General features: G+C 35.6%; 2 protein-coding genes across 2 annotated transcripts in view; both read right to left on the reverse strand.

Annotated features, from left to right (window-relative positions):
• Positions 1 to 599: 599 nt before the first annotated feature.
• LOC107555970 (somatomedin-B and thrombospondin type-1 domain-containing protein) lies at positions 600 to 5210 on the reverse strand. The gene is made up of 5 exons (XM_016238925.1): positions 4979 to 5210; positions 3812 to 4003; positions 3233 to 3308; positions 2017 to 2199; positions 600 to 899 (listed from the first exon to the last, which is right to left on the reverse strand). The coding sequence occupies exons 1-5, from the start codon at positions 5208 to 5210 to the stop codon at positions 782 to 784; spliced, it is 801 nt and encodes a 266-aa protein (XP_016094411.1). The 3' UTR covers positions 600 to 781.
• A 2279-nt stretch (positions 5211 to 7489) lies between these two features.
• Positions 7490 to 19716, reverse strand: part of stau1 (staufen double-stranded RNA binding protein 1) — a 26852-nt gene continuing 14625 nt past the window's right edge. The window contains 10 exon segments of the mRNA XM_071582305.1: positions 7490 to 8292; positions 8595 to 8739; positions 12165 to 12174; positions 12332 to 12478; positions 12654 to 12727; positions 12730 to 12797; positions 12904 to 13054; positions 14906 to 15074; positions 15161 to 15282; positions 16432 to 16764. Coding sequence (XP_071438406.1) covers positions 8205 to 8292; positions 8595 to 8739; positions 12165 to 12174; positions 12332 to 12478; positions 12654 to 12727; positions 12730 to 12797; positions 12904 to 13054; positions 14906 to 15074; positions 15161 to 15282; positions 16432 to 16621 — 1164 coding nt within the window. The 5' untranslated portion in view covers positions 16622 to 16764 and the 3' untranslated portion in view covers positions 7490 to 8204.

The raw sequence follows: 19716 nt of genomic DNA on the forward strand, positions 1-19716 counted from the left end.
TTTTGATAAATTTAGCATTACATGACTTGCTCACCAAAGAATCATCTGCAGTGAATGGGTGCCATCAGAAAGTCCAAACATCTGATAAAAACATCACAAGAATCTACAAGTAATCCAGACTCTAGTCCATCAATTAACATCTTGTAAAATGAAAAGCTGTGTGTTTATTAGAAACTAATTATTAAGATGTTTTAACTGTAAACCGTTGCTTCTGGCCAAAATACCAGTCTATTCATATTCTCAATTCATAATAACGCATCCTCCAGTGAAAAAGTCCATCCTCTGTTGTCCTTTCACATCAAAAATACACCAACATGTTCTCAAGACGTTAATTGATGGACTGGAGTCATGTGGATTTCTTGTTGTGATGTTTTTATCAGCTGTTTGGACTCTCATTCTGACGGCACCCATTCACTGTAGAGGGTCCATTCGTGAGCAAGTGATTACATTTCTCCAAATCTGATGAAGAAACAAAACCATCTGCATCATAGGTGGCCTGAGGGTGAGGGAACTGTCAGCAAATTGTAATTTTTGGGTGAACTGTTCCTTTAATCGTAATATGATGGCCATTAGCATTAGTCTTTTATGTATAAATGGGAATTAACTGTGACTAATATTGAATCTTTTCTTGATAACGTACTGTAATGAGGTATCAGCTGTATCATTTGGCATACAAGCCTAGAGCTGGTTTGAGCTACCAAAATAGTCTGCACATTCAACCGTCACTTCTTTAAAAGTGTGAAATTTCATGACCCCGTTTAGACTGACTGAAGCATGCGAGTTAGATGAAGAGAAAACTGTGTACAGTAGGACAGGAACAGGAGTCTAGTCGACGGACCCATCTCCACAGCCCTCTGCACCGAGAATTCCCCACAGCCTGCCACTGCAGAGACAAGCTCCTAAGAGTGAGAGAGTGAGAATGTGATGGGAAAAGATGACAGAGGAAGACAGATAGAGTGATGGGTATCGCTCTGGCTGTTGTCCTTGAGCTAGGTTAAGAGTTCCAACCCTACCTTATGAATAATACAAGCATTTTATGTGTTGGTTAATATAAAATATCGCTAAAGTATTATTAAAAATACTATATATAAAAATAGACCAGCATCATCAAGGTTTTAAATTTAGCCCAGATTAAATAGGCAATTGCTCTCTTTTTATTGAAAAACATATCAAGGCTCTAGAGTGCTCCAAATGAGTGCACAAGTCTTAAAGCAGTACAGGATGTTTTATACACTAGCCCTTTGAATATTTAAAGATGTGTCATGGTTCCCTCTAGTGGCCAAGGACTTGGAAAAACCTGGCCTACTTCATGTCAGGAGACCATATTTCTTCAAAGATTTTTAGACTTGTCACAATATTTTGTAATGGCTTGTCGAAGTAATTTTTTTTAGCTTGTTATGAATCACAATGACTTACAGCTGAAGTGCCTAATAATAATTCTACATCTCAGTCATCTATAGATCAAATGTTTAGACTAGTAATAAGAAATGTTTCTTAAAGCACCAAATCAGCATATTAGAATGATTTCTGAAGAATCACGTGACACTGAAGTCTGGAGTAATGGCTGCTGAAAACTCAGCTTTGCATCACAGGAATAAATTGCATTTTAAAATATATTGAAAGAGAAAAGATCTATTTTTAGAATATAATATTTCACAATATTACAGTTTTAACTGTACCTAGTATATATGAATTCCTCCATTAAAAAAATGTGTGTGTGTGTTCTTTGAGTTGTAAAGTTGTCTAAATCCTCAGTTTGTTTTAGGATTGACTTCTGGTATTTCCTGTGAGTGTTTTTTGCTCTATGAGAAGATGAATTTGATCACACTAGTCTTATGTTAACATGTATAATGTTTTAGGGCAATACTTTTGAAACAACTATTTAAACATTTCTCATTCTAATTCTAATTCTAATGATAATTGTTTATAGGGGAGAGTCTAAATTACTGCACTTCATTTGTATTGAACCTAAAAATTAAAAAAAGCATTTATCTAGAAAGGTTTCTATGCATTTACCCGTCCTGTCCCGTGTTCTCCCCGTCCCCGGAGCAGCAACGCTGGCCCTGGGCCAGTGCTGGTGGCTGGCACTCCACACACACTTGATGTCCCTCCTTCAGGTATCGCGTCCAGCGAGTGTGTGGACTGAAACTGTGTTGACAACCCACCGTCAAGGACGTGAGTTTGAACTCCACACAGTAACTGAAGTGTGCACAGACACACATAAATACACAACAAACATTACACATACACTATATACTGTATATATACATTTGGGATAAGTATGATTTGTTTTTTATTTATACTTTTAACAAGGATGCATTAAAATGATCAAAAGTCATATTACAGATTTGCAATGCTTGCAAATATAAACAAATTATATTTCAAATAAATGCTGCTGTTCTGAACTTTATATTCCTCAAAGAATGCTGAAAATAAATATATCATGGTGTCCACAACAATATTAACCAGCACAACTGTTTTCAGTGTTTATAATGATAATAAATGTTCCTTGAGCACCAAATCAGCATATTAGAATGATTTCTGAAGGATCATGTGACACTGAAGACTGGAGTAATGATGCTGAAAATTCAGCTTTGCATCACAGGAATAAATAACATTTCAAAATATATTAAAATCTAAAATTTTAATTTTAATAATGTTTCACAATAATACTGTTTTACTGTATTTTTGATCCAATAATTATAGTATTGTGGTGATTTGTGAGATCTTACATATGTACCATGGTAAAAAAAAAAAAAAATGTTGGGTTACACTTTACTTGAAGGGGTGTGCATAAGACTGACATGACACCTTCATAATCATGACATGACACCTACATAATCATGACATGACACATGTCATGAATATGAAGGGTTTTTATGCATGTTTATGACAACTGTCATTAAGTGTCATTCGCTCAGTTCTGTAATTTTTAATGCAAAGATGACATTGTTTGAGATGTATTTGTTATGGGCTATGGTTAGGGGTAAGGGTAGGGGTAGGTTTAGGTTAGGGGTAGGTCAAATAATGTCATATTTGCATTAAAATTTACATAACTGAGCAAATAACACTTAATGACAGTTTTCAAAAACATGCACAAAACCTCCTTCATATTCATGACATGTGTCATGTCATGATTATGAAGGTGTCATGTCAGTCTTATGCACACCCCTTCAAGTAAAGTGTTACCAAATGTTGTTCCTTTTTTTAGTGTTGGATTGTCAAATCTTACCCTGTGATATTGTTGTCCAAAATCTCCCTCTTTTTCCTTGCGTTTCCATAGCCACCCGTGGTGATGAGCGCTGGGACTGCAAAATAATGAGACAGAGGAGTAGGTCAAAGGTTAAGGAAGAGAGATTTTAATGCATATGTGCCCCCATCCTTCACCTGCAGTCTCATAAGGAGGCTCAACTCATTTTCAAAAGCACATAGCACAAAGTTGATCAGGATAACAGGCGACGTTTAGATTGCTGCTTTAGTGCCTAGAGAATATGCACTGACGAAGATGATTACAGTTCATCATTTGATTACAGTCAGAACCAGTCTGTGTACTGATAATGTGATTATATAAGATAAATATTCACTCAGATAAATGGGATGTAATGTGTACTGTGGATTCCATCCAAGAGTAACAATTCAATGGAAAAATAATGGTTGTATAAATCATTCTAAATACATTTCAGATGCTTTTATTATGGATCATAAGGGTTGACCTCAGACCTTTTGAGATACTATCCATTGTTGATTATGATATGTGACATTTGTGTTGATGGATGGCAAATGGCTTTGCTTAAGCTTTAGATTTCCATACCTAGTGATTGTAGGCAGGGGCCGTGCTGGTCGTGATACTCTGCGCAGCCTGCGCTCTGATGTAGAGAGGGACAGGGTTCACCTCCATTATGTGCTTCCTGAATCACCTGTCTCTGCCTGGTGCGCAGTGTGGGTTTACACGGCTCCAGACAGCCAGACCACATGCTCCATTCACTCACCACACAGGACATGGCTAAAACACACACCCACACACACACACACAGTAGATGTAGAAATGAAAGCATTGATATCCACAAATGTAATATTCAGCAGCAGCAGCAACAGAAAAAAGTGTCATTTTTACTTCAGTTTTTCTTGCACCAAAAAAAGTTTTTTGTGACCATTTTCCATCCTACCTCTAAAAAAAACTTCAAACTACACAGGCTTTTTTGCTGTTTTTGTTGTTGTTATGCCTTTAAGGCCTCTTTGCATCTGAATGAGGTTTAGTGTCTCCAGTGTAGTTTTTAACTGAACATTACACATTACACTGCGACAGGATCACAAAGCAATCTGCACTAAAAAGATGTTTGAAAGCTTTTGTCCTCCAGTGTGTTAAATAATAAAAAGCGGAAACATTTGTAAAGTACTACAGTGAGAAGTTTTCAAAGGCCACAGAAACTTTGTTTTGTTTGGATGCATGCAACAATGCCTGCTCACTACATTCTGTATTAAATGTATAATCCTGCTGCCAATTAAGATTTACTTAAACATTAATTATTCAAAAGATTCATTTGTAGCATAAAGTAAAATGTGAAACGAGAAATGCCAAACAGCTACATTGCCTATACTTTCCCAAATGCATTCAGATATTTAAATTGTAATAATATTTTACAATATTACAGTTTTTTCTGTATTTTTTAATCAAATAAATGCAGCCTTGGTGAGCATTAAGAGTCTTTCAAAAACATAAAAAATATTAATATATCAATTTTTTTTAAATATATTTTGTTCACAATATTTTAAACTCTTGATGTTATTAAAGTGTTTAGAATATTTAATAACTATCGTATATTAATATTATTGTTATATTTTCTAGAAATTTAAAAAAAAAACATAGCTCTGGATAAAATCTAATAAAATCTGGCATCCAATACAGACAAAGCCTATCTGTTTGATTTTTTTTAGAATTTTAATATACAGCATCTGACAAATATAAAATTCTAGAAACCTGGACAGGCAAGGTCATAGTCGTGACAACAGTCCAATGTCGTCTTGCATGCCTGGTCGCAGTAACATTCCCCATAGGAGCGATCTTTCCTCCAGTCTTCAGTAATACATGACTGGTTTTGTCCAAAGCAACACAGTCCCGTATCCTGACAACCTCCTTCGCTCTGGGACACCAGTGTTACCAGCAGAGCAAGGTAAACCATCCATGAGCGTCTGGAGCTGCACGCTGACATGATAATGAGCAGCCTGAATATGTCGCTCTCTACATCTGAAGAACTCATGCATGTAATTGACTTCTACATCTTGCTGCACCTCTGAGCTGGACTGTGACATTTACTGGGCCTGTTTTAGATGACATGCTTCACTCAGTCAGATTTTGGTTTTCGATTTTTTGCCTCATGGCACTTAAATGAAAAGTTCACCCAGAAATGTGCTTAAAATGTACTTATACTCAGGCCATCTGAGATGTAGATGAATTTCTTTCTTCTGAAATGTAACATTACATCACTTGCTCACTATTGGATCCTCAGCAGTAAATGGGTGCCGTCAGAATGAGAGACCAAACAGCTGATAAAAACATCACAATAATCCACAAGACTAAAGTTAATCTATTAACATCTTGTGAAGTGAAAAACTGCAAGTTTGTAAGAATCCATCATTGAGAAAACTGTAAAAATGTCTGTTAATTTTATCGGTAAAAGACTGCAAAAATGCTACAGTAAAAACCTGTTAATTGGTTAACGGTAAATTCCCTTCCTATATATGGTGAAAAACTGTATTGGACATTAATTTTATGGTAGTATATCGTTTTGGAATTGAAAAAGACCGTATAATTTACAGTGAATAACCGTAAATTGACATTCCCAGAATTCCCTGCGTTACATTTCAAATTTGATGTTTTTTTGTTGAAATAACTATGTTTCTTCTTATCAGTTTTGTATATTAGGGTTGTGTGTTACACCTAATGTTGTTAAATGAATGTTTATTGCTTTATCTCAGTTTCATGTGTGTTACCATGATGGTGTTTGTGTGAATGACACTGTGCACCTTCTATATATGTTATTATTTAAAAGCTGCTTGTGATGGGCTTTGGTTCATCATGTGACTTTCTCATCACTACCTGCATTTGGTGGTTATCAGTGTATTACAAAGGTACAAAACAGATTTCAGTACTTCAATAGGTTGGTATATTAACATTATACCAGTTAATGAAATTACGGTATTTAACTGTAAATTTAAGTTAAAACCTAAAACATTGCAACTGTATTTTTTATGGTAAAATTCCGGCAACCACAGCTGCTGGTTTTTTACCGTAAATTTTAAATCACGCCCTGTATAAATTACAAAGACTTAAAGTAATGAATGACCTAAAATATTTTGTACTTAGCCAATAAAATGTATATAAGGTATAATGTATGTAAGTTTGTTTTGCATATACAGTTGTTAGATCGGTTTTTCAGGTTGAGGACCCTCTTCAATGTTTCCTTAGCTGGCCAGGATTGCCCACTGATGCTGAAACACGTGAAAAGAGAGGATTAAATTAATTCCTGTAGCTAGAGGCTATTCATGCAGAAAGAACAATACCATAGGCACTGCTGTAATGTAGGGCCTCATATATTCACATTCCCTTGTCTCATATGCAAAGACAGAGGGACTTAATAGTTATGTGAGGTAAATGGCACATGCAAGGGCATACATGGTGTGTGTAAAATAAATGGAGCTTTGATGCTAGTGAAATACATGTACACATAAAAAGCCATCGGGCTTTGAGAAATGTTTTGGGAGCATTTTAATTTATAGTCCAGTACATCCATTGTGCTTAATATAAAGCAATTCATTTGTTCTAATTTTCTTCTTATAATCTATTATCATAAAAATAGTTGTGATCATGCAATTATTAGTAAGTAGTAGTAGTACTAATTTGACATCTGCAGGTTTGAAAAGCAAGGTTAAGATGACTTGTTTAAAACATGCAATCAAACATGGAGACCTTAGATCCATTCTTCCCAAACTAAACATAAAACATGCAAGGATTCTACATTGCCTTACAAAAGCATAACCATACCAGATTAATGCTATATACACAATCTACTTACTGTATTTTTGTGCAAATAGGCACAGCTTGGACTAATTAATATATGTGGTTTACGAATAGTAAATAGTAGTCCAGATGTAGTGGATCACATGAAAGGAATAGCTCACCCAAAGAAGAAAATTTGCTGAAAATGTACTTACCCTCAGGCCATCCAAGATATAGATGAGTTTGTTTCTTTATCAGAACAGATGAGAATAAATTTAGCATTACATCACTTGCTCACCAGTGGATCCTCTGCGGTGAATGGGTGCCGTCAGAATGAGAGTCCAATACAGGTTTTCCATAACTGTGGAATCCCTGAGATTAGTATTTACAGCACACACACACAATATTTTTATTTGTGCAAGAGGCACATCATTTTTACTCCTATTCCATGAGGAAACCAGGATGCAACTGGTAGAGAGATGGTCAACACTGATAGGAGAATGCATCAGTTTAATTGACATGACTGAAGATTATCGTGCTTGAAACAAACATTCACTCACTCGCTTCCATACACAACAAAAAACACCACCCCACACTCAACACTGAAGTCACAACAACATTTTTCCAGACCTACATGAAAATGTAGACGAAATTTTTTTTGTGTGAGTGTTATGGTCGTCATTGTAACTCAAAAAGTACTGGAGAAAAACCGCCACAGCAGAGACGTGTTTGAGAGCTTCATCATATCCTTCAATGGAGTTTTATACTGCACTTCACAACAGCGCTAACACAACCCAACTCGCTGGGTTCCTATAATACAGCGTTAAAAATAAAATTAAAATAAAAGCGAGAACAAAAAATCATGACACTGAAAACATGACGTCCTTGGAGCAACAAAGAAAAGCCAATCTACTCAAGTCAAACTTCACGATAATCGTTTTACAATTTAACAACGAAAACAAAACCACCACTTCACTGGATATGATGAGGCGACTTTTCCAAAGCCTTAGCGTTTAAAAATGGATCACTGCGTGTGAACGATTTAACATCATCCACATCTCTTGACCTTGTTTAACTGTTGTAACTTTTTTAAATCTAAGATCTATTAAGAACTACTCAAAAGGCCTTTTTGAGCAGCCAATCAAAACTCTGCTTCTGACTTTTCTCAAGTGTTTCGCAAATAAAACGACCAATCAAAGAGTCAATTCTATACTGTGCCATCCAGAGTCTTTCCGATGGTGCTTGAGTTAGCCGGTTTTAATAATGCATCGCCCTTGAGGTCTTGTTTGTTGCACCTATCGAGAGGGAGACACGTGAGAAATGAATTGCAATGTATGCAGTTACTGGAATCTTATCAGCTCTATCTTTAGCTATGTACTTTAAATAACTGCCACTTAAACTAAAAAATTTAAATGACTTTGAAAGGCACCTACAAAGTCCATGTATGGTAACCTACTCTTATCAGCTCTATCTTTAGCTATGTACTTTAAATAACTGCCACTTAAACTTTAAATGACTTTGAAAGGCACCTACAAAGTCCATGTATGGTAACCTATTGTAAAAATTAATAAGAGCCTTTTTAACATTTAAGACTGACCCTGTCATTGGTCCATTAGCTGTGCGCTCATTGGACTGCTGGTCAAGTTCTGACAGGAGCTTCAGGATGTTCAGAGCAGCCTTTTTAGAGACAAAAATACATTGCAGTAAACAAGATACACGTCGTTGATACATACATACACAGTCTAGAATGACATGAAGAAATGGAACAAACTGAGACAGACTAAATCCAGAAGAACTGTGGCAACGTCTCCAAGATGCTTCAAGAGACCTACCTGCAAAGCTACCTGAAAAACTATGCGCAAGTGCAACTAGGGCAAAAGCTGCTATAAACGCAAAGGATGGTCACACCAAATGTTGATTTAATGTAGTTAATAGAAGTTAATTGATAAGGAAAATCTATTTATGATACTATTTTTGACAGCATCCTGTAATCCATTTACAGCATTTTTACACAAGTGCCTAAGACTTTTAACAGTGCTGTAGTTTTGCGGGTAGGTTTCTTGAAGCATCTTGGATACATTGCCACAGTTCTTCTGGATTTAGTCTGTCTCAGTTTGTTCTGTTTCTTCATGTCATTCTAGACAGACTGGATGATGATCAGATCAGATCTCTGTGTGGAGCACTGGCTGCTGTCAGACTCCTTGTGCAAACAAAAATCTCACTGGATTATTACAATTAATGATATGTCCTACTGACACACACTACAGCAAAATATATAAATAACTGGCTTCAACCATTTTTTAGCTGGTGAAAATACTAGTGTTCTAATAATTTTGGCCACCACTGTCCTTTAAATTATATTTTTTCCTGTGGTGAGAAAGCTGAATTTTAATTATAGGTTTTTTTGTATTATTCTAGATATTATATCATAGATATACACATACAAAACAGTAACATTCTGAAATGTTACTGTAATTTAAAATCTATCTTCTATTTTAATATATTTTAAATTTTAATTTATTCCTGTGAAGACAAAGTTGAATTTTCAGAAGCCATTATCCAGTCTTCACAATCAGGATTTTTAAAGTTAACTAAAACCATAAAAATTCTGCTAATTGTAATAAATGTTAACTGAAATATAAAACACTTAAACTCAGTTTCCAAGGCAACATTACTCATTTAGTTTAACTCGATTTACTAAAATGACTAAAACTGAAAAATAAAAACTAAGACATTTAAAAACAACAAAAACTAATGAACATGTCAAAAATGTACACACAAAAAAAAAACTACTAACTAAAATTACCATGAAAGCAGAAAATATAAAAATAAAACTGAATTCAAAAATGTAATAAAATCTATTATAGTATCTAAATGACACTAAAATAACTCTGCACAAGATTCTTCAGAAGAAACATTTCTTATTAATATCAATGTTTAAAACTGCCTAATATTTTTGTGAAAACAGAGATACAGTTTTTTAGGATTCTTTGATGAACAAAGTTCAAAAGAACAACATTTATTTTAAATGTTTCTTTTTATTAAAGGGTTAGTTCACCCAAAAATGAAAATTAGCCCATAAATTACTCACCCTCAAGTCATCCTAGGTGGATATGACTTTCTTCTTTCAGACGAATCGAGTCGGAGGTATATTAAACATTGTCTTTGATCTTTCAAGATGTTTCACAGCACTCAGCGGGTGTTGCATGCATCAGTCCAAAAGCAGTTAAATAAAATGCGCCCATCCATAAAAATAAATAAATAAATAATAATAAAAATTTTTTTTAAAAAAGTGTCTCACACGGCTCCGGGGGGTGAACAAAGGCCTTCTGTAGCGAATCGATGCGTTTTTGTAAGAAAAATATCCATATTCAAAACGTAATAATCACTTTAATCTAGCTTGCGCTCACTGTTGTACACTGGAAGCAGCGCATGCACCAGTGAGTCTCGTGAAAACCAACGTTTGTTAACAGGAGCAAAGGAAACAAAGTTTCCTTACTTTAGCAAAGGAATAACAGTCTCCTCTTGGCTTATATCGAAATCCTCCAACATTCTTCTTTACAAATCCTCGTTTTGTACTTCTAATTAGTGACCGTTGTTTTGTTTTGATCTCTCCTCTGCACTTCCGCGTTCGTCACTTCTGAGCGGCGCATGCGCAAAGCCGACCTCATACGTCATTCCCCCGGAACTGCTTCTGTTTACAACAGTGAGCTCAAGCTAAATTAAAGTGCTTATTACATTTTGAATATGGATATTTTTATTACAAAAACGCATCGATTTGCTACAGGAGGCCTTTATTCACCCCCCGGAGCCGTGTGAGACACTTTTTTTTAATGGATGGGCGATTTTTATTGAAGTTATTTTGGACTGAAGCAATGCAAAACCCGCTGAGTGGCATTAAACAGCTTGAAAGATCAAAGACCATTTTTAATATAACTCCAACTGGATTCCTCTGAAAGAAGAACGTCATATACACTAGTGCTGTGTTCAAAATATCGATATGACGGTGTATCTTCACAGAGATTTGATGATACGAGTATCGATACAGCTGGCCCTTTATCGATATTGTGACACGTGTGCAGCAGTGGACCGCGCTTAATTTGTTTAACATTTTACAACGTTTAAAATTGAGTAAAAAAGTGCGAGGTTTCTAAAAAAGAACGAACAGAGCATATATAGGCTACAACAAGGTTTAATCTGGCCGCAGAGGAACACAACGGGGTTGCCTGATATAAAGCAATGTAATCCCCAAAACAGAGCTTCACACTTGCGCAATACGGAAATATCTGCTAAGTGTGCTACTTATCTTTGTCAACCTGGCAACCATGTGCACACGCGCTCTCCCTCCACTGTGAATAAACGCGCTTGCTTTCTGAAAACACTGGTTAGCTTGCAGTTTAGCGATCTCCACTTCAATATTCTATTCTCAGACAAGTGTAATTCATCAACTGCTCATTTATGAGAGAGAGAGAGAGAGAGAGACTGTGTATGTATGAATTACCCCCGATTCTTGGAATGTATCTTGGAAATGTAGTTTTGGAAGATTTGGAAAAACATGAAAATTAGTAAATGTTCCTTTTTTTGGTGAAATTTTTGATGCCAAAGTGTCCAAAATATGACGTTCCCCTTATGAGGGATCCCCTTCCAAAAATAGATAGGAATAAAATATTTTCAGTTTTTTTAGAAAATTATTTCTGCTGGGTGATAAAATTAACAGGTGCAACGTTATAAAATACAACAAAGGTTATTTATTATTTTCCAAATTAAATACTTGGCTTTTATATTGTTATACTAAATATTTTTCTTATACCTTTTTTTTTTTAACAAATAGTTTTAAACTTTAAACTTTTTTTTTTTACACTAAACTATATTCATATTGTTTTATTTGCTCATTGTTAAAAACTAGTTGTGTAAACAAAACAATACAAAAAAATAAAAAATAAAAATCTGACCCTTATTTACAACGCTGAAATAGTAATTATCAAATTTTGTGAATGTATAAAAAAAAACACACATTACATTAAATGTGTTGCATTAATAAGTACACAACTTAACTTTGACAGCTCTGAAATAGTAATATTAATCAAATTTGGTGAATGTATTAATAAAAACCACACACATTACATTAAACATGTTGCATTAATATATATTAAGTGCACACCTTAACTTTGACAGCCCTAAAAAAAAGGAAAGGAAAAATATTCCTTTCAAAATATTTCACGAACCCACTTATCAGTCCCTTGCAGCCCTGGTCCCCAGTTTTAAAACTCCTGTAACTGCTTCCAACATGTTTTCAATACAAAGTATAAATGCTGTTAATAAGTAGGCATTCACCTTCTCATCCGTTTTCAGAGCCGGTTTGGGTGGTTGTGGCTGAGGCACTTTGAAGCCCAGAAGCTCCAGCATCTTCTCGGCTGCATTTCGCTTGGCCACTTTTTTACTAGGTCCCATTCCCTCTGCATTCTGACCTCCAACTGACACCTGAGTGAGAGAGGGGACACATTACTTTTTCAGGGAACATTTCTGACAAGAAGCAATTTTGCAGGTTGTACAAGAAAATGGTGGGCAGAAGAAGAGCATGACCTTCACACAAAATGTGCACTGAACTATTATAAAAATGCTTAGTCAGAGAACAGTCTTCTCTCTGATGGAGTACCTGCATGACAAACTCCCTGCGTCGAGGCAGTCCTCTCTCCGTCACTAAAGTGTACTCAGGCTCTTTTTCTTTCTTTGTTGTCCACCGATAGACAGCTCCATATGATACAGTACTGGCCCCACAGGAGGAAATGGGTAGTAATAACTGATCAAGAGAAGAAAAGCAAAACAGTATATAATATAATCCATCACATTTAGTCACTCTCATATATGAGAGTATATATCATAAGCCAAAAAGAGAGAGTGCATACTGCTGCATGGAGCGTGCATAAGGGCCTGGTGCTCTGATGTTGTAGTTGAATGCTGGTCTCATCCCCTGGTAGGCATCTATAGGTTTGTAGATGGGCTTCTTGCCCAACTTCATACAAAGTGCATTAAGCTCCACAGTGTGGGTTACATTATCTGCATGAGAGAGAAACATGTCAAACAGCTGATTGCACTGCTAACATTCATGAGGTTCAACCTATTACTGTAAACAGATTAATATTGTAAAATATCACTGCAGTTTAAAGTAGACTTTTTTTATTTTAATATGTAATTTATTCCTGCGATGAAAAGCTGAACGTTTACATGGACAACAACACTCCGATTTTAATACGATTAAGACAATACTCTGATTAAGAATCTAAAATCTAGAGATTTTTGCTTACCTTAATCCGACTAAATTCATAATTGAAGTAAACACTATTCGAATTAAGACGTGTGGAGTATTCCTATTTTAGTCGCATTAATGAAGTGCAGTATAGACATGTAAACACCTTAAATCACATTATTACCGTCGTGTAGGACTTTTCGCCACATTTTGCGACAGGATACACACACCGCAGTGCTCAACTATTTGACAGCAAATAAAAGAGCTTCAACGCCACCATCGTCTGTATGCACGTACAAATAATTTTTTGATTATTTATCGAACTATGTACTATAACATGTAAAACTGGAACGTGAAAGGAATATTCTAAAAGCAACTCATGTAAACCCCTTAATCATAATATTATCTTATTTAGAATAAGGTAAATAATTAGATTACTGATGTCCATGTAAACTTAGTCAGTGTCACATGACCCTTCAGAAATCAGTCTAATATGCTGATTTGACGCTCAAGAAGCATTTCCTATTATCAATGTTATTGCAGTGAGCAAAACATTTGTATTTATTAACCTCTGTTAGTTAATAAAAACACAACTGATCATTGTTAGTTCATTTTAGCTCGAGTACATTAAATAATATTAACATGTACACCTTTTGATTTTAATCACGCGCAAGTAAATGTGCAAATTAACATTGATTAATTAATGCTTTTTAAAGTATTTTTCATTGTTAATTCATGTTAACTAATGAATTTACTAAAGTTAACAAGTGAAAACTTAATGTAAAGTATAACCTTAAAATCCTCTGTAACCCTGTAACTGTCTTTACCATCACTTTTGATACATTTAACATGTCCTTGCTGAATAAAAATATTAATTTATTTTTACCAAGCGTTTGAATGGTACTGTAAATGCAAAAAACAAAAAAACTATGATATACTGTACACTACATCATAAAGACAAATGAACCCCAATGGATGTACTCGAAGTTAAAATAGGTGGAAAGATGATGTTTATTTTTAAATTTAAAGGAACAGTTCACCCAAAATTTAAAAATCTAGTATCAACTACTCACCATGTATGAAAGTAACTCATGTGACTGCACATTTAAAGTTTTAAAAGCAGATTAAGCAAATGCTGTTTCTGGACAGTTCAGTTCCAACCCTGCTCCAACACACCTGCCTGTAATTTTCAAGTAATCCTGAACATCTTTGTTAAGATGGTTCAGGTGTGTTTGATTAGGGCTCTCTGCATGACGCTAGTTACTCCTTCTCTACAGCATACAGACTTCTTTTACAATTTGTTTTGCCTTTTTAGGGTTCAACCGCCCTATTCTATAGAATCCAGGTTCTGCCACTGAATAAAAACAAATTAAAAAAGGTAATTGTGTTTTTATTTCACAATTCTGGCATTTTTCTTACAATTGCAAGTTTATCTCTCACAATTCTTACTTTTGTCCTTGCAATTGCAGAAAAGTCAGAATTGCAACTGATAACAGATATACACTGATATAGTCAGTTATCAGAAAAAACTGAGAGATTACCTTTTTAAAAAAAATTGATTCTGTGGTGGAAACAAGCTTTCATACAATTCAGTTTGATAATGTGGGGATGAGAACGTTTTGTTTATTTATTAATAAGATAAAGGGAAAAATTGGACGTACACTCTGAGCCCTTGTAGATCCCACCTGGGTGGCGGGGGCTTCTGTGACTGGGTTTGGGGAGAGTGGTTTGGGCGAGAGCACATGTTGCTGCTGAGTGCTGGGCTTTTTTGATACTGGTCCCCTCTGCATCCCAGTGCTGATCCCCCAGAGTTAACCGCACTGAGAAAATCTGAACACACAACATCAGAAAGTTCAGGCAGGCGGGAAGAGACAGTTTTGTGCGTTTTGTGTATAAAACAAACCTCCAAGTCTTACCTTGGAGTGGGCTGGTCCTTGTTCACTGAGTAGCTTGTATTCAGGTTGGATCTTATTGTAACGGGCTAACTCGTTTACCAAACACATAGGGGTCTTCTCTTTAGGGTTTGCCATGTTAGATACTAGAGGACAACATTAAAAGATTAAATAATGAAGGAAACATTTTAAAACTCCGTGAAATAATTTTTGTTATCAGGGCATAACCAGGCCCAGATTATTCAAAAGTTTAAGGTCAGTAAATTTTTTTTAATGTTTTTGAAAAGTCTTTTATGCTCACCAAGGCTGCATTTATTTGATAAAAATACATTAAACAGTAGCAGTGTGAAATATTATTACAATTTAAAAGAAACAATGTAATTAAAAATGTAATTTATTCCTCTGATGGCAAAGCTGAATTTTTTAGCAGTCATTACTCCAGTCTTCAGTGTCACACGATCCTTCAGAAATGATTCTAATATGCTGATTCGCTGCTCAAGAAACATTTCTTATTACCATCAATGTTGATAACAGTTGTGCTGCTTAATATTTTGGTGAACATTAAGTTAAAAAGAACAGCATTTATTTAAAATATAAATATTTTGTAATATTATCAATATCTTTACTGCAACTTTTGATTAATAATATGCATCCTAGCTGAAAAAACATTTATAAAAAAAAAAAAGTACCTATCTCAAACTTTTTAAGAGTAGCATTAATTTTTTCAGCATGTTTAAGATAAAAAAGGACAATTTTTATACCACTGTTATCAGATTGTATTGTCAATTTTGTAACTGATATTAAAAACAGCTGTGCTGCTTAATATTTTTGGTGAACAGAAAAAGAGTATTTATTTAAAATAGAAATCTTTGGGTAACACTGGTGTCCTTGTTACACGTTACATGTACTTACTATTATAATATCAATAAATTATGCATAATTACATGCAAGTAACCTTAAGCCAAACCCTAATCCTAACCATATAGTAAGTACGTGTAGTTAATTAACATTTTGTATTACTGTCAAATTTGATAAATGTTATGCATTCTTGCTGAATAAAAATATTACTTTCTTTCAAAAAATAAAACAAATCTTACAGACTACAAATTTTGAATGGTAGTGTATATATTTTCAGCATGTTCTGAGATAAAAAGGTAAATTTTATACCACTGTTGTCAGATTTTATTGCTGGATTGAAATGTTAAAAAATTTCCATGAGATTTCTATATGGGCCTGGACATAATTGAATATTTAAAATGTACAAACTGTCAAGTCCTATATAATGCATCACCCACCTGTGGGGTTGCAGAAGGGCGTGGCGGAGGCGGAAGGCAGGGCGGAGTTTCGGAGTGGGTGACTGGCACTCTCCGAGGGTAAAGGAGCGGCGGCGCAGGGAATGCTGAACCCGGGTTGGGGTGGGGCCAGCTGTAACGGGGCAGCACTGGGTGCAGGGTTGCCAGGTGCCTGGAACTGAAGCTGTGACATTCTGATTGGCTGGTAGGAAGGTGGGTTGTTTGAATGACCAGGTATAGACTTTGCAGTCAGGTAGGAAGAGAACTTCACGAAGAAGGGTTGTATGAAAGAGAGAGCGATACAGTGTAGAATGAAGGACGACTGCAAAGCTTTACCTGCAAGAGAGGAACAATTCAAAGGATTGTAATTATCTCCCAATAATATGTCTTAAGATCATATTAAAAGCTAATCAAAGCTCTGCAGTTTTTATTGTGGTGGGCAGAACCTATAATGCAATGTAATACAATGAAGATTGAGAGATGTACAAATAAAATGTTTTTTTTCCTCAAAATCATGATGGAACATTTTAATTGAATTTTCCTAAAAACAATTATGCATGGTTAATCAAGTAAACTTAAGTTGCTTTAGTCCAGTAAATTTTCATTTTGAAATATTACTAAGAATATAAAAAGTTATTATTACGTTTAGTTCATAAAAATTATTAACGACAGACCGTGTACCACGAATTAAAGGTGGACATTTTTATACTAAGAGCATTTTACTTGCTAAAAAATTCAAGTGTCAATAAGACGACTTAAGGCAGCAAGGTTTTGATCATTTCGAAAATTCAAAAGCCTTAAAGGGGTCATATGATGCGATTTCAAGTTTTCCTTTCTCTTTGGAGTGTTACAAGCTGATTGTGCATAGATAAGATCCCTGAAGTTGCAAAGACTAAAGTCTCAAAACCAAAGAGTTATTATTTATCAAAGTTAAGACTCTGCCACGCCCCCCTAAAACGGCTCGTTCTAACACGCCCCCATATATCTACCTCACTATGTGGAAATATTAGCATAATGCCGCCCAAATGCGCACGCAAAGAAAGAAGGCGTGGTTTCAGGAACCGCAGTTAGTGTTGAAGCAGCCATGTCAGGGAGACGCTGTGTGTTTCCAGGTGAAAGCAAAAGCACTTTATTTGGCCTTCCGAAAGTAGATGCATTTAGGAATCTTTAAGATTACTTACAACAGAACAGCAATGCATTTTATGGACGACCGTTTCGCGTGAACCTAGGAGAGGAGGTAATTCTGACTTTGCTATGACAATCTGGCGCATCTGAATCAGCTGTTTTGTTATTAGTTTAAGTATTTGCTATTAACTGTTCAAATGTGGAGTTTTGCGCATCGTGTGTGTGTGTGTGTGCGAGCGAGAGCAATATGGGAAGCCAAACACACCAAAATTGGGACGAAACAGCGCGGTATTAAAGTGTTCGCGCCACGCTGACCTGTTATCGGCGTGGCTCAATGGACCGAGCTGCGCGACCGACTCGACAGACGCAGAGAGGACGTGTTTACTAGCGCCACCGAACTGACAGAGCAGTGCTGATCAGTTACAACAGCGCAGCACGAACATTACTCGTCTTCTTCTTCATGTTTTATGGAGGGTGGCATCCAACGTTAAGGTGCATTACCGCCACCTACTATGCGAACATTACTCTCCGCAGAAGTTTTTTTTTTTTTCCTGCACATAACATAATGAAGAGTTATTGCATTTCTTTTGCTTATTATCTTTCATATTACTACATGTAAACAGTAGTGTTAGCTACTTTGAAGCACGTATAGCCTATATTTAGTAGTCACGTTCACAGCAGAAACTTCCATTATCCTCTTAGAATTCAAATATTTAATGGTTTCGTTCATCAAGGCATATTTAAGTAAATTTTACATTTAAGGATATTTGTGTAACTGTAGCATATGATTATGCTTGAAATAAAAGAGTAAAATGTACTGATACTTTTCTGTCAGGACATACATTTTCCCTTATGAAAATACGGAAATTAACAATGGTTTTACTATAGTAAAAGTGCAGTAACCATGGATTGATTGTCATTTTTTTTAACCCACAGTTTAACTACAAATGTATGGTTAAAAGGTTAGTGTAATAAAATTATATGGTTAATTTTAATGTGTTTTCCGATAAACCTAAAACACAATGCAGTGCAAAATTCAAAATACATCATATTGAATTTACATACACTGTCCCTAATTTTTTTTATTAATTTAAATGTATTTATTTATTTAATTTGGAGTGCAGAGAAAAGCCTTACAAACCGTATCCATTATATAAAATTGCAATGTTAAAGTTAAATAACAACGTTCCCTTTACTAGAGACAACAAAAATCCCACATATATACTAGGCTATTTAATAATAGTTCAAATTTAAAATGGGCAATATTGTGCTGAATGTAGAACTTGACGACAACAACAATAATAACTAAGTACAAAATAAAAAAAAAATATATATATACTAGAAGCTGGGTGTGCTCCTCAAGAGGACTATGGTATTGTACATTTATTAAAGTCTTATATATTTTATATTTGCAGTTTTTCAAAGTACAACTGTTTACATGTAGTAGAAAGGTAAGCAAAATAAATGTAATAACTTAATACTGATCTTCATTATGTTATGTGCAGGAAAAAAAAACACGAACTTCTGCGGAGAGTAATGTTCACATAGTAGGTGGCGGTAATGCACCTTAACGTTGGATGTCACCCTCCATAAAACATGAAGAAGAAGACGAGTAATGTTCGCGCTGCTCTGTCAGTTCGGTGGCGCTGGTAAACACGTCCTCTCTGCGCTGTCGAGTCGGTCGCGCATCTCGGTCCATTGAACCGTGCCGATGACAGGTCAGCACGAACACTTTAATACCGCGCTGTTTCGTCCCACATTTGGGTTGTTTGGCTTCCCATAAGAGAGAGAGAGAGCGAGAGAGAGAGACACATCACAGTGGAGTCAGCTGTCTTATCCATGGCTTGTGTACTGCAAACACATATTCATCACTGTGTCTGTCACGAGACTGTTCCCCTTTCGGGCTCTGTCTTTACATTTATTTTGAAAGATGAAGCTCGCGATTATGGTAAGGGGCGTTACATTTCCGACGAGTGCTTGCGGTGTTCGGTCAATCACAATGCACTGGGTCAGCTGGCCAATCAGAGCAGACTGCGCTTGTCGGAAGGAGGGACTTTGTAGAAAATGAAGCGTTTGAGAGAGGCGGGGCATAGAGGACCTACAATAATGTACAGTATTTGAAAAATAATGTGTTTTTTTAACATTAAAGCATGTCAACATATT

The sequence above is a fragment of the Sinocyclocheilus grahami genome, unplaced genomic scaffold (assembly GCF_001515645.1).
Source record: "Sinocyclocheilus grahami isolate Dianchi unplaced genomic scaffold, SAMN03320097.WGS_v1.1 scaffold551.1, whole genome shotgun sequence".
Taxonomy (NCBI): domain Eukaryota; kingdom Metazoa; phylum Chordata; class Actinopteri; order Cypriniformes; family Cyprinidae; genus Sinocyclocheilus; species Sinocyclocheilus grahami.

Excerpts from the sequence above, each read along its gene's own strand:
- LOC107555970 (XM_016238925.1), bottom strand. The coding sequence starts at position 5,210 with ATGTCAGCGTGCAGCTCCAGACGCTCATGGATGGTTTACCTTGCTCTG. Across the intron at positions 2,200-3,232 it reads TTGGACAACAATATCACAGG|TTACTGTGTGGAGTTCAAAC; the intron begins GTAAGATTTGAC and ends TGCACACTTCAG. Across the intron at positions 900-2,016 it reads GAGAACACGGGACAGGACGG|GAGCTTGTCTCTGCAGTGGC; the intron begins GTAAATGCATAG and ends TCTCACTCTTAG.